Source organism: Microtus ochrogaster, chromosome 2 (assembly GCF_000317375.1).
Source record: "Microtus ochrogaster isolate Prairie Vole_2 chromosome 2, MicOch1.0, whole genome shotgun sequence".
Classification (NCBI taxonomy): Eukaryota; Metazoa; Chordata; class Mammalia; order Rodentia; family Cricetidae; genus Microtus; species Microtus ochrogaster.
Window position 1 is genome coordinate 22,127,149 of NC_022010.1, and position 13,614 is coordinate 22,140,762.

The window sequence follows — 13,614 nt, forward strand, 5'->3', positions numbered from 1 at the left end:
GGTTCCTGTCCTGGAACTAGCTCTTATAGACCAGGCTGGCCTCGAACTCACAGAGATCCACCTGCCTCTGCCTCCCTAGTGCTGAGATTAAAGGCGTCTGCCACCACTGCCCGGCCCTAGTGTCTCTATCTTCTCCTGAGCCTAAATTCCTATCCTACTTACTCTCCCTGCCCAGAAGTCTCCTCTATACCAATGGGCTGTTCAGTTCTTTAGTAGACCAATCAGGTGCCTTAGGCAGGTAAGGTAAAACAGCAATACATCTTTACATAGGTAAACAAATAGTTCATAATATAAACAAATGCAGCACATCTTTTCATAGTTAATTAAACAAACACTCTGCAGTAGGGCAGTCTGTCTTGAACTAGGGACACGGCTCATTATGGTAAAGTCCTTGCTAGCATGCACACAAATTCTTTTTTAAATTATGTATGCATATGTGTCTGTGTTGGAGCATGTATATATGAGTGCAGTTGCTTGCAGGAGCCAAAGAGGGCATCAGATAACCTGGAGCTAGAGTTGCAGACAGTTGTAAGCCACCCTGCCTTATATGGGTGCTGGGAACTGAACTTGGGTCCTCTGAAAGAGCAGTATGCACTCTAAACTACTGAGCCATTTCTCCAGCCCTGATAACCCTGTTTTAAAACAAACAAACAAACAAACAGGCATGGTTGGTGGATCTCCATGAGTTTGATCTACAGCCTGATCTACAAGTGGGGAGAGTCAGAGCTGTTACACAGAGAAACTGTCTCAAAAAAAGAAATAATAAAATAGAGTGGAAACACAGCTAAGGATACCTAAGGTTGACCTCTGACCTTCATACGTCCACAGGCACACACACACACACACACACACACACACACACACACACACACACGCTTACCCACAAAGCCAAAGCTGAAAAGCATAGTGCAGATACTCTTGACTCCTCATTTTTCTCGTCAGGCCATGTGCATGGGTTCGCACAACCATATTGCTTCACAGAAGAGTGTCGAGAGGCCCAGTCAGGCTGAGAGACTTGCCCACAGTCACACAGCTGTAGCTGCTACTGGGGGTCAAGTGTCATTCCCTGAAGGAGATGGAGGCGGCTGTGATTTCTTGTCAGACAGCCTGTGGAAGTCAGTTGGCCCTGGCGGCTGCCTTGCAATGACAGTTGCTTTTAATTTATGTAAGAAAAACTACCTTTTAAATAGGGTGTTTCAATTTGGGTGGATCTTTTTCTGTCTCTATTTCTCTCTCTCTCTCTCTCTCTCTCTCTCTCTCTCTCTCTCTCTCTTTCTCTCTGTGTGTGTGTGTGTGTGTGTGTGTGTGTGTGTGTGTGTGTGTGTGTGTGTGTGTTTGTGTGTGTGTATAACTTTATCTCTTTCTCAGCCACCAGACAAACACACTTACGGGGTCTCTGCAGACCTACCCATGGACAGGTCCACACATGTGGGGACATTAGAGAACTCTTGTGTTGCATGTTACATATCCAGGGACAGTGGGCCGCCAGTACAAGGAAGACAGTCATCCCTGGCCAGGGAGTGAGATGATGGCCTATAGCCAGGCATCCAGTAGCTGCATATAGAATGACGAAATGTGGGTAGAAATTTAGGGAAAAGCTGTAGCACAATTGGAAGAGTGCTTGCCGGACATGCATGAAGTCCTGGGTTCAAATCCCCGGCACTATATAAACCATGCATGGTAGTACACACTTCTCCCAGCACTCAGGAGATGGAGGCAGGAAGAATGGAAATACAAGATCACCTTTGGCTGCTTATTGAGTTTGGGTCCACCCTGGGCTACATGAGACCTTAATCCAGAAAGGAAGAAAATGTGCTGAGTGTTTCTGCTCAGACTTGGAGCAGATCTCAGGGGTCACCGGTAAATCTTCTTTCTCATGCTTCTCATGGGGTTCAGTACAAAGCAGAGCATCTCTCTCGCTCAGTCATGATACACCAAGCTTTCTAGCCATCAAGAGCAAAGGTGCCTGTTCTACCCATCGATGACCACATGGGTTTGGCTTTGTGATCACCTTCAAGTGACTTAGGATGCATGTCCTTACCTGTCTGGTGGGGATTTCCTTTCCTGTCTCGGGTTATCATAGGGTTAACATGAGTTAATGCACCTGTCAATCACAGGCTACACACCTGTCCCCCAGGCCATGGGAGGCTGAGAGGAGAGGAGAGAGCTGTTAAGTCCTGCCTGCGCTACATAGCAAGGTCCTAGCTTGACGTGAAATTACAGAAATTGCTAGGGTACAGCTCAGGATCATAGCATTTGCCCAGACTCCTCCAATGAGGAATTGGGGGTGTGGCTCAAGGGCAGAGCCCTGGGCTAAAATCCTCCAGTGAGGGGCTGTGGACATATCTAACAGGAGAGAACTTCCTTAGAATATGTCAGCAAGGAACTGGTGCTGTGGGTCAGTGGTAGAGCACCTGCCTAGAGTCCTTCAGTGAGGGGCTGGGGTGTGGCTCAACAGTAGAATGTAGTTGGACTTTGCTCTATTGCCAGCCAGTTCTCAAATAACCACACAAAGATTTATTAATTATAAACGTTCAGCCAATAGCTCAGGCTTGTCACTAAACTAGCTCTTACATTTTGAATTCACCCTTATTTCTTGTCTATGTTCTGCCATGTAGCGGAACCTTTTTTCAACTCTGCAAGTTCATCTTGCTTCTCTCTGTGACTCCTCAGACCCCTTCCCTCTTCTTCCGCGTGTTCTCTTTTTGTTTGCCGGTCCCACCTCACCTCTACCTGTCCAGCTATTGGCCAGTCAACTTCTTTATTAGACCAATCACAGCGACATATATTCAAACACAGTGTAAAGGGATATTCCACAGTAAAATACAAAATCCTGGGTTCCGTTCTTAGTAAGACAGAAACACAGAAGAAGTCTTGGTATATGTCAGACGGCTGATTCTGCTCTACTGCAGCTATTTCTTCCTCACTTCAGCCTCTCTCCCCATCTTTGTCCACAGTGTTCAACTCCTTGGACATGTCCCGCTCGGTGTCCGTGACCACAGCTGGGCAGTGCCGCCTCGCACCGCTGATCCAGGTCATCCTGGACTGCAGTCACCTCTATGACTACACTGTCAAACTGCTCTTCAAGCTCCACTCCTGTGAGTAGGACCGCCTCGACCATCTCATGTGAGCTTCAGGCTGGGAGCAGGGTCACAGCTCTGGTCTGAGGGGCCTGGGCTCCTGGCCGTCCGTGAATGGAAGGGAGTAACCCAAGCTTTAGACTGCCGCAGTCTAGCTCCTGACTTTCCAGTCCTGTGTCTTAAGAGGGTTCTCTCTGTCCACATCCAGCTCCACCGTGTCACCGTTCACCAGAAGTGTCTGGTGTTCTTAGGTCTACATAGAGGACAACTGACCTGACCCATACCTGCATGAGCTAATACAGTGACCTCCAAACCATCTAGCAACCCGGTCCCTTGTAACAGATGGAACTCTTTGGAGAAACAGAGACAGAAAACAGCTACAGGGCTAGTGTAGCCCAAGTTATAGAACACTTGCTGGCTGAGAACACCCTAGCTGAGGTTATATTTGTAGCATTTGGCTAGAATCCCCCATTGAGGAGCTAGGGGTGTGGCGCAGTGGTAGATTATCTGCCTAGAATCACCCAGTAGGGGCTGGGGTGTGACTCAGTGGTAGAGTACCTGCCTCGAATCCCCCACTGAGGGGCTGGGGTGTGGCTCAGTGGTAGAGTACCTGCGTAGAATTCCCCAGTGAGGGGCTGGGGGCGTGGCTTAATTGTTGAGATCTTAACTAGGAGGCATAGTGTCCTGAGTTCCATCACCTCAGTGCAGAAAATTTAAATATAGCTGGATCTGGTGGCACATGCCCGCAGTCCCCATGGTTTGGAGGCAACAGTAGAAGGATCTCTGCCAGTGTGAGACCAGCTTGAGCTACATACTAAGTTCCAGGCAAGCCTTGCTTACATAGTGAGACACTTTCTTAAATAAAGCAATAAACAAATCACAGCTGATCCAAGGGCTATAATTTTCTCAACAGCAGATCCCTGCTGCACCATTAGTCAAAAGCATAACTTAAGGGCTGCTGATTTGCAGAAGTTCTTATCCTTGATGCCCTGGTTAAAAATGTGGAGTGCTTGGCGGGACTGGTGGGGGGCTGGGGGCAGGCTGGCAGGGGTGGTGGGGGAGATTGAGGAGGCCTAGCAAGATGGTCAGGGGAAAGGTACTTGCTCTCAAGTCTGGGGACCTGAGTTCTAGTTCCAGAACCCACATGGTGGAAGGAAAGAACCTACTGCACAAGTTGACCTTTGACCTTCACACGTGCACATGAGTACTCACGCACGCATGCACAATCAATCAATCAATCAATCAATCAATCAATTTTATGTATTTTTATTTAAAGCAGGCTACTTCTGGGCCAGCTTGGATGGGTCTCTGGTATAGTTTAGAATCTCTATCTTTAAATGCAGATTCCCAAGATAAAGCTAGTATAAATCCTCACTGGAGAAGTTTAGGCAAGTCCTCTACCACTGAGCCATTTTCCCAGCCCCTCATTGTCATATACCAAGGTGATCACGCTGAAGAATGCCCATAACTTGGCAGGAAACCTAAAAATTTGGAGTTATGAATGGATACTGTTCAGGTTTCATAGCCCAGAAAGGACCAGGGTCTGTTTTAGATGCACAGAACAATGGCTGAGTGTGGGGGTGCATGCCTAGAATCCCAGACTTTGGAGGTTCTAGAAGAAGATGAGAAATTTATTGTGAACTGGGCTATGTGGTGAATCCAAGGTCCACCCATTTGACGTAATAAATCCCTATCTCAAGGGGGGGAAAGTAAAATTAAACTTAAAGTGTGCACGCGCGCACACCCATATGAAATAAGGGACACTTTATAACTGTTGACTAATAAGTAATAACCTTTTCTTTATTCCATTTATTTATATGTTTGTGTGTTGCATGTGTGTGCTCATACACACTTATGAAGTCACAGGACAATGTGCAGGAATCGGTTCTCTCCTTCTGTCAATGGCCCCAGGCGCAAAACTAAGCTCCTCAGGATTGGTAGCAAGTGCTTCTACCTGGACCTGCCTCACAAAGCCAAGTCTGGTTATCTGAAACTAGGCAAGATTTGGAGTTATGAATGGATACTGTTCAGGTTTCATAGCCCTGATCCCTCTGATTCAGCTGGGGCCATTTCCCTCGATAGCGACTGCAGTTTGCTGTTCCAGGGTTGGAAAGGCTTGGTGCCATAGGGCGTGCCTACAGGAAGCAGAGAGGGTGGACCAAATCCCTAGAGAAGGAGAGTCTGTTGCTTAGAAACATCATCAATTACAGGCAGGGAGTGTAGCTCTGTTGGCAGATTAGGCATGCCTAACATGTGTGAAATCCTGCACTCCCTCCCCAGTACCACATACGTGGGCATATGGCCCACACCTGCCTGCTTCATCTTGGGGAGGTGGAGGCAGGAGAATCAGGTTTCTGGACTACATGAAACTTTGTCAAAAAATAAATAGATATAGAGCTGGGGGCTGGAGAGATGGCTCAGCAGTTAAGAGCACTATCTGCTCCTCCAGGCGTGGGTTTGATTCTCAACACCCACATGGTGGCTCATACTGTCTATAACTCCAGTTCCAGGAGATCCAGCATCTTCCCTGGACTCCTGAAGGCACTGCACTCACATGGTACACAGATATACATGCAGGTCCAACACTCATATGCACAAAAATAAATATTTTTTGCAAATACCTAAATAAAAATAAACTCCAAATACAAATAAACTTACTTTTATTTATATATTTCTTTTTTCTTTTTTTTTTTAATTTGTTTTTGGTTTTTCCTTCAGGGTTTCTCTTTAACTTTGGAACCTGCCCTGAAACTTGCTCTATAGACCAGGCTGTCCTTGAACTCACAGAGATCCACCTGTCTCTGCCTCCTGAATGCTGGGATTAAAGGCGTGCAACATCACTGCCCATCTTATTTATGTATTTCTTTTGTTTTATTTATTTGAAAGAATTTCATGTGTACCAGGTTGGCCTTAAATTCAAAATGTGGTCCAGGATAACCTTGAGTTTCTAACCCTCCTACCTTGCCCCTCTCCTAGACAGTGGGATTTCAGGCATGTGCTTCCAAGCCCAACCCTCGTTGTTAATGTATTAGCAAGAAGTTTCTTAGTGAAGCTGTGTTGATACTCTTTGTGTGTGCTGTAAAGAAAAGCAGGGTCTTGTGTGTACTAGGCAAGCACGTTACCACTGAGCCACACCTCAGCTCCTCACTGGGGGATTCTAGGCAGGGGCTCTACCACTGAGCCACACCCCAGCCCCTCACTGGGGGATTCTAGGCAGGGGCTCTACCACTGAGCCACACCCCAGCCCTTTATAACTTTCAGCTAAAGCCAGCCCTTCACTCAGATCCCTATTTCCTCTTCTAAGCTCCCACCCAGGATCCCGTAACACTTAGTCATTGCTTCTTCTCAGGCTCCCAGTAGCTGTGACAGCTTGTGAGACTTCCTTTTTGATGACCTTAACAGCTTTGAGTTCTGGTCAATTTTTTTTTTAAGTGGAATCTTCCTCAATTTGACTTTTTTCTTTGTGTTTTTTCTCCTAGTAGAACTGAGATCAGGGTTTTGGAATAGAAATTAAATGCTATTTCTATCCTCTGCCTAATTTTATCTTTCTTGGTTTGTGTTTGAAACAAGGTCTCTATATGTGGTCCTGGCTGACCTTCAGCTTTTCATCTGCCTGGCTCACTTTCATCACTTTCAGTAACCATAATTTATACACGAACTTTGTGTTTATATCACTCGTTCAAAAACAGTTAAAAACAAGACTTGTTGGCACACATCGGTAATCAGAGGCAGGAGGATTGTTACAAGTTCATGACCAGCCTGGGCTACATGGTACGTACCAGAACAGTCAGGGCTACAGTGTGAGACGTTGTCTCAAATAAAGAAAAAAAGAGCACAGCACTGTGGCATAGTTTGTTGTTCCTGGTACAAGAGGCTGGAAGATGGCTTGAGTCCAGGAGTTCAAGGCCAGCCTGGGTAACATAGCTAGACTCTGTGGCAGAACGAGAAAGGGGGAGGGGAGATAAGAAGGAAAGGGGGCTGAGTGAGTGGGGGGACTTCAAATAAAAAAAGCTGCTGCCATGAGCCAGGTGGTGGTGGCACACCCCTTTAATTCCAGTACTCAGGAGGAAGAAGCAGGCGGATCAGAGCGAGTTCCAGGATAGGCTCCAAAGCTACACAGAGACTCTGTCTTGAAAAACAAAACAAAAACAAAAACAAAAAAAAAAAAAGCTGCTGCTGTGGGTTTTCCACGTGACACAAGGGGAAAAGATCCAACTCCCCAGGACTGTTCTCTGACCTGCACACGCCCTGTGGCACAAGGGCATTCACATGCGAAGACAAAGTGCAGTTTAAAAAGTGGTACCAGCTATAATCAAGGCAGGTGTGCCTGTGATCCCAGCACGAACCAGTCTGCTCATGAGTTCAAGGCCAGCCTGGGCCATATAGCAAGACCTCCTCCTCTTAAAATAAATTGAAAAACTGAGTTTTAACTCATGGTTGAAATATGCAGCCTCCTATGGTCTGGGATATGAAGGGACCTCAGAGAAGCAACTCCCTAGGGAGCTGGCCCTGAGTGGCCTGTGCTGGTGCAGGGTCACAGCGTTCACCACGCCCTAATGGATGAGTCCCTCACCTGAGAGCGAAGCCCGCTCTCACTTGCCCTCAGCAGTCCTGCGGTTTGAGGAAGCCACAGCTTCTCCAGGGCTGCAGCCTCCATTCCACCCGAACCAGAGGAGGCTCGCAGCCTGCTGCTCCTGTGGGGTTCTCTCAGTTACCAAACCTCGGGGCATCTTAGCCGGGAGTGCCAGCATGGCTAGGCTGGCCCCTCCCTCAGTCCCGATGTGGCTTGCCTGTCCCCTGGTATCCCTGTACTCACGTGCTCCTGTCGATTTCCTCCAGGTCTTCCAGCTGACACCCTGCAGGGCCACCGAGACCGCTTCATGGAGCAGTTCACAAAGTAAGTGGCTCTCGAAGAGAATGAAGTCCGATCAGAACCTACGATAGGGGGCGAGAGTAAAGTGTCTGCTGCAGAAGCCCCATGACCTGAGTTCGGATCCCCAGTGCTTGAGTATAAAGGCCGGGCAGGGCAGAGAGCATCGTGTGCGTGTGCGTGCGTGCGTGCGCCCGTGTGTGTGTGTGTGTGTGTGTGTGTGTGTACATGAATCCCTGGCTGTGTATGAAGATCAGAGAACAGTTTTCAGGAGTCAGTTCTCTCCTTCCACCAGGTGAGACTCGAGGATTTCATTCAGGTCTCAGGCTTAGTGACATATCCCTTTACCCACTCCGCCATCTCACCAGCCCTGAAATCCTCCTTTCGGCTGAATGAAACATACGTAGACCACACTCTTTATCCATTCATTTGCTGATGGACACCTAAGCTGCTTCTGGGATTTGGCTATTGTGAAGGACACCACAGTGAACATGGGTGTGCAGGCATCTCTGTGGTGTGCTGAATTAGATTCCTTCAGGAAGCTGTGTTACAGGCAGACCATATGTTGCTACTGGGGTCCATTACGGCTGTACCATTTTACCTACCAACAATGCATTCAGATTCTTCTCTCCCCGTGTTCTCAGCCCCATGTTTGTTTCCTTTTGTTTTCATGTTTGTTTTCTTGATGATAGCTGTTCACACTTCAGAGGGAAAAGCTCTCAGTGTAGTTTTCATTTGTGTTTTCTTGGTAGGTAGGAAGTTAAGTCATATTTACTTGTATACGTGTGTGTGTGTGTGTGTGTGTGTGTGTGTGTGTGTGTGTGTGTGTGTGCATACATACACTTGTGTCTCAGTTTCACGTCTGTTGTGATACAATTGCCCTGATAGAGAGCAACCTAAGGGTAAAAGGGTTTATTTGTTGTGGAGTTCCAGGTTTGTTTCTTGTTTCAGGGAAGTCATGGAATCTAGCCACGTCACATCCAAGAGAATCCATAGAATCACATCCAAAGAATATATGCACGCATGCTTGTTGCTTGGCTAGCTTTCTTTATTTTTATACAACCCAAGGCGCAAAGCCAGGGAATGGTGCCGCCCACGGTGGGCTAGGTCATCCCACATCAATTAACAATCCCCCACAGGCCAACTTGATTTAGACAGTCCCTTGTTGAGACTTTTTCCAGATGGTTCTAGATTACGTCAGGTTGACAATACAAGCTAGCCACCATAGTCGTAGGATTAGCAATAGAAACTAACCATCAGGCTGGTTGGGTTGACAAAATACGAGCTAACCGTCATGGTCGTCGGGTTGGCAATACAAGCTAACCATCATGGTTGGGCCTTTGTATTTCTTGTTTTGTGAATTGTTCACTTGTGAGGCAGACATCTTGACATAGTTTGTTTTCCCTGTTAACGTCTTCGTTCTTGACCATGGCTTCCAAATCCCTAGCTGGTACTTTACTTATAGGTTCCCTCAGGAGCAGTCAAAGGACAAGCACAGGGTTAACCTACCCCCCCCCCCCACTCCCGGCTTCCTCGCTCCACTAGGGAAGCCTGGTACACATCCTATGATGAATGACTTACTAAATCCTAGGAGGCAGGCCCTGGGGCTGGTTTCCTGGAATGTGAAATTCCAGTAGCTTGCAAAAGCACTTGCGTCTATTACTGTTGGCGCCAATCCAGAGAGACGGGAACGTGTGGTCAGCTCGTTTTATTTCCTTCCATTTTTTCCCTAGCTTGTAAAAACATCTCCTGCGGTAGCTGCTTCATTTTTCTCTCCCGCACAGAGGCGGATGTTCTTGGAGGCTGTAGCAAAGCCGTAGCAGTATCACAAGGACACTTTAATCTTGGGGTCTGATAGACTGTGTTGAGACCCTGGGGAGGGGTTGGTTGATGGGGCTGAGTAAGCAGGCGTTTCGTGCTGCAACCAAAGGCTGCTGGAACCTCAGCTCCTCCTTTATGTCGGTTAGAGGCCTGACCAGGAGGGAAACGCTTTCTGAGGCTTGATGTTTGGTTCAAATGCACAGTGCTTGTGTAATGTGCATGAAGACATGGGTTCCTAGCCCCAAGCATTGCGGCATAGACTGGAAAAATGGAGTGGAGTGGGCTGGGATAAAGTTGGATGGAGAAGAAGGGAAGGGACAGTAGAGTAGGATAGAATAGATTAGAGTACAATCATAGGGTGTTTCTTTTCCGGTTGCTGTAACAAAATGCATGGCAAAAAGCAGCTTGAAGGAATTTGGGGGTACAGTCCAGCACGGTGTGAAAGTAATGGTGGGGAAAATCCCTTCCCTTTCATGTTCCTCCATGCTAACTCATCCTCGGGAAAAATCTGCCAACAGCAGTGTGGAGTCCACAGCCGCGAGGAAATGAGTTTGGGGTGTTGAAGGCAGAGAGGGCCTGCTTTTCATCCCGGCTGCCCGGCTAGCTTGCACCTGAAATAATCACACGGAAATTGTATTAATTAAACCACTGCCTGGCCCATTAGCTCTAGCCTCTTATTGGCTAACTCTCACATCTTGATTAATCCACTTCTATTAAATCTGTGTATCACCACGTGACTGTGGCTTACTGGCAAGATTCTGACCTACGTCTGTCTCAGGCAAGAGATTCATGGCGTCTGCCATTCTTCCCAGCATTCTGTTCTGTCTACCTATCTAAGTTCTGCCCTATCAAAAGGCCAAGGCAGTTTCTTTATTAAACCAATTAAAGCAACACATAGACAGAAGGACCTCCTACACGATTGGGGATCTGGGTGGTTTCCTAGTTTTGTCGTTGTGACAACAGCAGCTTAAAGAAGGAGCGGTGCTGTGGCCCACAGTCTGATGGAGCAGTCCATCATGATGGGGCGGCATGATGGCAGGAGCCTGGGAAGCTGCCGCTTGCTTCAGTTTCTCTCCCCACGCGCACGCACGTTTATTTACATGTACACATGTGTAGATCAGAGCACAGCTCGAGGGAATCAGTTATGTGCCTCTACCCTGTGGGCCCCAGACACTGAACTCCAGTCATTGGGTTTGGCAGCCAATGACTTGGCGCACTGAGCTTTCTGGAAGGGCCTGAGTTCTCCTGATTCAGCCCAGAGGGTTGGTGGGGGGGGGGGGTGCGCACCGTGTGTGTGTGTGTGTGTGTGTAAACCAGTTAGTTTTACGCAGTTAGTTTCCTCTATCCACCTTTATGTGGATCCCAGGAATCAAACTCAAGCTTGCTTCTTCAGTTGGCAAAGTGCCTCCACCCACTGAGCCATCCCCGGGTCCTGTAGTATCATAATTGAATCCTGGCCTCATAGAGGGCAGCACAGCAGCGGCTTGTGCCTGTAAGGTGGGCAGAGGGTGGGAATGCTGGGACGGTGTCCCGCGTCTTCCTGGGACTGGCGGCCACATCCAGCAGCCCAGAGATGCCCATGTACTCCCAGGTTGAAGGATCTGTTCCAGCGTTCCAGCAATCTGCAGTACTTCAAGCGGCTCATTCAGATCCCCCAGTTGCCTGAGGTGAGTGCTCGAACGGGAGGCTCTGCGTGCCTCTGGGGCTGGCAGGTGAGCATCCTTCGAAGGTGTGTCTTCCTCCTCCAGAATCCACCCAACTTCCTTCGCGCCTCAGCCCTGTCAGAGCACATCAGCCCTGTGGTGGTGATCCCAGCCGAGGTGTCATCTCCAGACAGCGAGCCGGTCCTGGAGAAAGATGACCTCATGGACATGGATGCTTCCCAGCAGGTATAGGGTCCTTAGGAGAGGAACTAGGTCCTTCCCGTTGCCCCCAGATCAGACAATTGAAGAGGCTCTTAGCTTGGGTCTATCTACTCAGACGAGGTCTGTTTGACTTTAATATTTGGATGTGACATCTCACTATGTTGCCCATGCTGGTCTCAAATGCCTGGGCTCTTGAAATCCTCCTGCCTCTAACATGGGTGTATCTATGCATGTATGCCGGAGTGCCTAGGTGTGTCGCCCCGTCTCATCAGAAAGTGAGATATTAGCCTGAGTTCTCTGTGCTCAGGTTCCAGGAGTGATCTTAGATAGGTCTCGGCCAAATCAAGAAAATAGAGATTCTTGAAGCCATGCGTAGTGTACAGGTCTCTAATCACACACTTGGGAGGTGGAAGCAGGAACGGAGGGACTCAAGGTCACCTTCAGCCTTATAGCACATTGTGAGACCCTGTCCCCAAAATACAAAGGGCTCAGCCATAAGAGTGCTTGTTGCTTTCAAAGAGGACCAGGGTTTGATTCCCAGCACCCACAAGGTAGCTCACATCCCTCTGTAACTCCGGTCCTAAAGGAGCCCACACCCTCTTCTGACCTCTGTGAGCACCAGGGCGCACACAATGCATAGACATGCATGCAGGCTAAAAAGTTTTGTTTAGATACAAAGAAAGACAGACAAGAAGGAAGGAAGGAGCCAGACATGGTAGCATACTCTTTAATTCCAGTCCTCAGGGGGCAGAAGCAGGGGGATATTTCCAAGAGTTTCAGACCAGGCTGGTCTGTGTAGTGAGTTCCAGGACAGCCAGGGCGACACAGTGTGCCCCTGTTGAAAAATAAAATAGTAAGTTTCATGCTAATCCACCCGCCACACGCACACCCAGACGATTTCCCAGGTCTCTGACTTTTCTCTTTCCCCCACCCTCCCAATCACTGCAGAGTTTGTTCGACAACAAGTTCGATGACATCTTTGGCAGCTCGTTGAGCAGCGACCCCTTCAATTTCAACAATCAAAATGGCGTGAACAAGGATGAGAAGTGAGTTTATGCGGGGGCGGAGGCACACGGTCTAGAAATGAAGCTAAGCCGTGCTCTGCCTTGCGGCAGCTACTCCAAAAAGACGGAACTCTGTGTGTGCGTATGTGCGGACATACTTGTGTTTCTGCCAGAAGTCAACCTCTCATGCTGTTCCATAGTTGTTCTCCACCTCCTTTGTTTGTTGGGTGTCTGATTGTGTGTGTGTGTGTTTATATGAGTGTGACTATGTATTAGACATGTGTGTGTTTATATGTGTGTGGCGTGGTAGATATATATACACGTGTGTGCTAGTGCACTTGCCTATGCATGCCTGTGTGCTGGCTAGAGGTCAATGTTGGGTACCTTACCTATTGGTCACCACCATTGTGTGTGTGTCTGTCTGTCCGTCTGTGTGTCCATGGAGGCCTGAGATAGGCATTTGATCTCCCTGAGCTATACTTATAGGCAGTTCTGAACTGGGGTCCTCTGCAAGAACAAGTGCTTTTAACAACTGAGCACTGCACTTTTTTAAGAAAAAAAAATTGGCCGGGTGGTGGTGGCACACGCCTTTAATCCCAGCACTTGGGAGGCAGAGGCAGGCGGATCTCTGTGAGTTCGAGACCAGCCTGGTCTACAAGAGCTAGTTCCAGGACAGGCTCCAAAACCACAGAGAAACCCTGTCTCGAAAAACCAAAAAAAAAAAAAAAGAAAAAAAATTGTTGTTGTATTTGTTTCGTGTGGTTATATATGTGTTGTGGGTCAATGGGGATGTGTCAAGATGTACTTGTGGAAGTCCGAGAGCATTATGGAGTCATTTCTGTCCTCCCACAAACTCAGGCTGTTGGGCTTGGGAGCGCTCGTCTTCACTTAAAGAGCCTCCTCAGCCACACTCAGAATCCTTACTTCCTGGGTTTTCAGGACCCTCACAGAGCATGCCGAAGGCCTGGGATCAG

The 13,614-nt window shown here is 48.1% G+C and overlaps 1 protein-coding gene across 4 annotated transcripts in view; it reads left to right on the forward strand.

Moving 5' to 3' along the window:
* Hip1 (huntingtin interacting protein 1) overlaps positions 1 to 13,614 on the forward strand; it is a 123,324-nt gene that overhangs the window by 85,174 nt on the left and 24,536 nt on the right. For all 4 annotated transcript variants that reach the window (XM_013350688.2, XM_005344618.2, XM_013350690.2 and 1 more), the window contains exons 8-12: positions 2,958 to 3,098; positions 7,920 to 7,977; positions 11,363 to 11,438; positions 11,520 to 11,660; positions 12,585 to 12,682. In XM_013350688.2, coding sequence (XP_013206142.1) covers positions 2,958 to 3,098; positions 7,920 to 7,977; positions 11,363 to 11,438; positions 11,520 to 11,660; positions 12,585 to 12,682 — 514 coding nt within the window. The remainder of the gene's footprint in view (positions 1 to 2,957; positions 3,099 to 7,919; positions 7,978 to 11,362; positions 11,439 to 11,519; positions 11,661 to 12,584; positions 12,683 to 13,614) is intronic.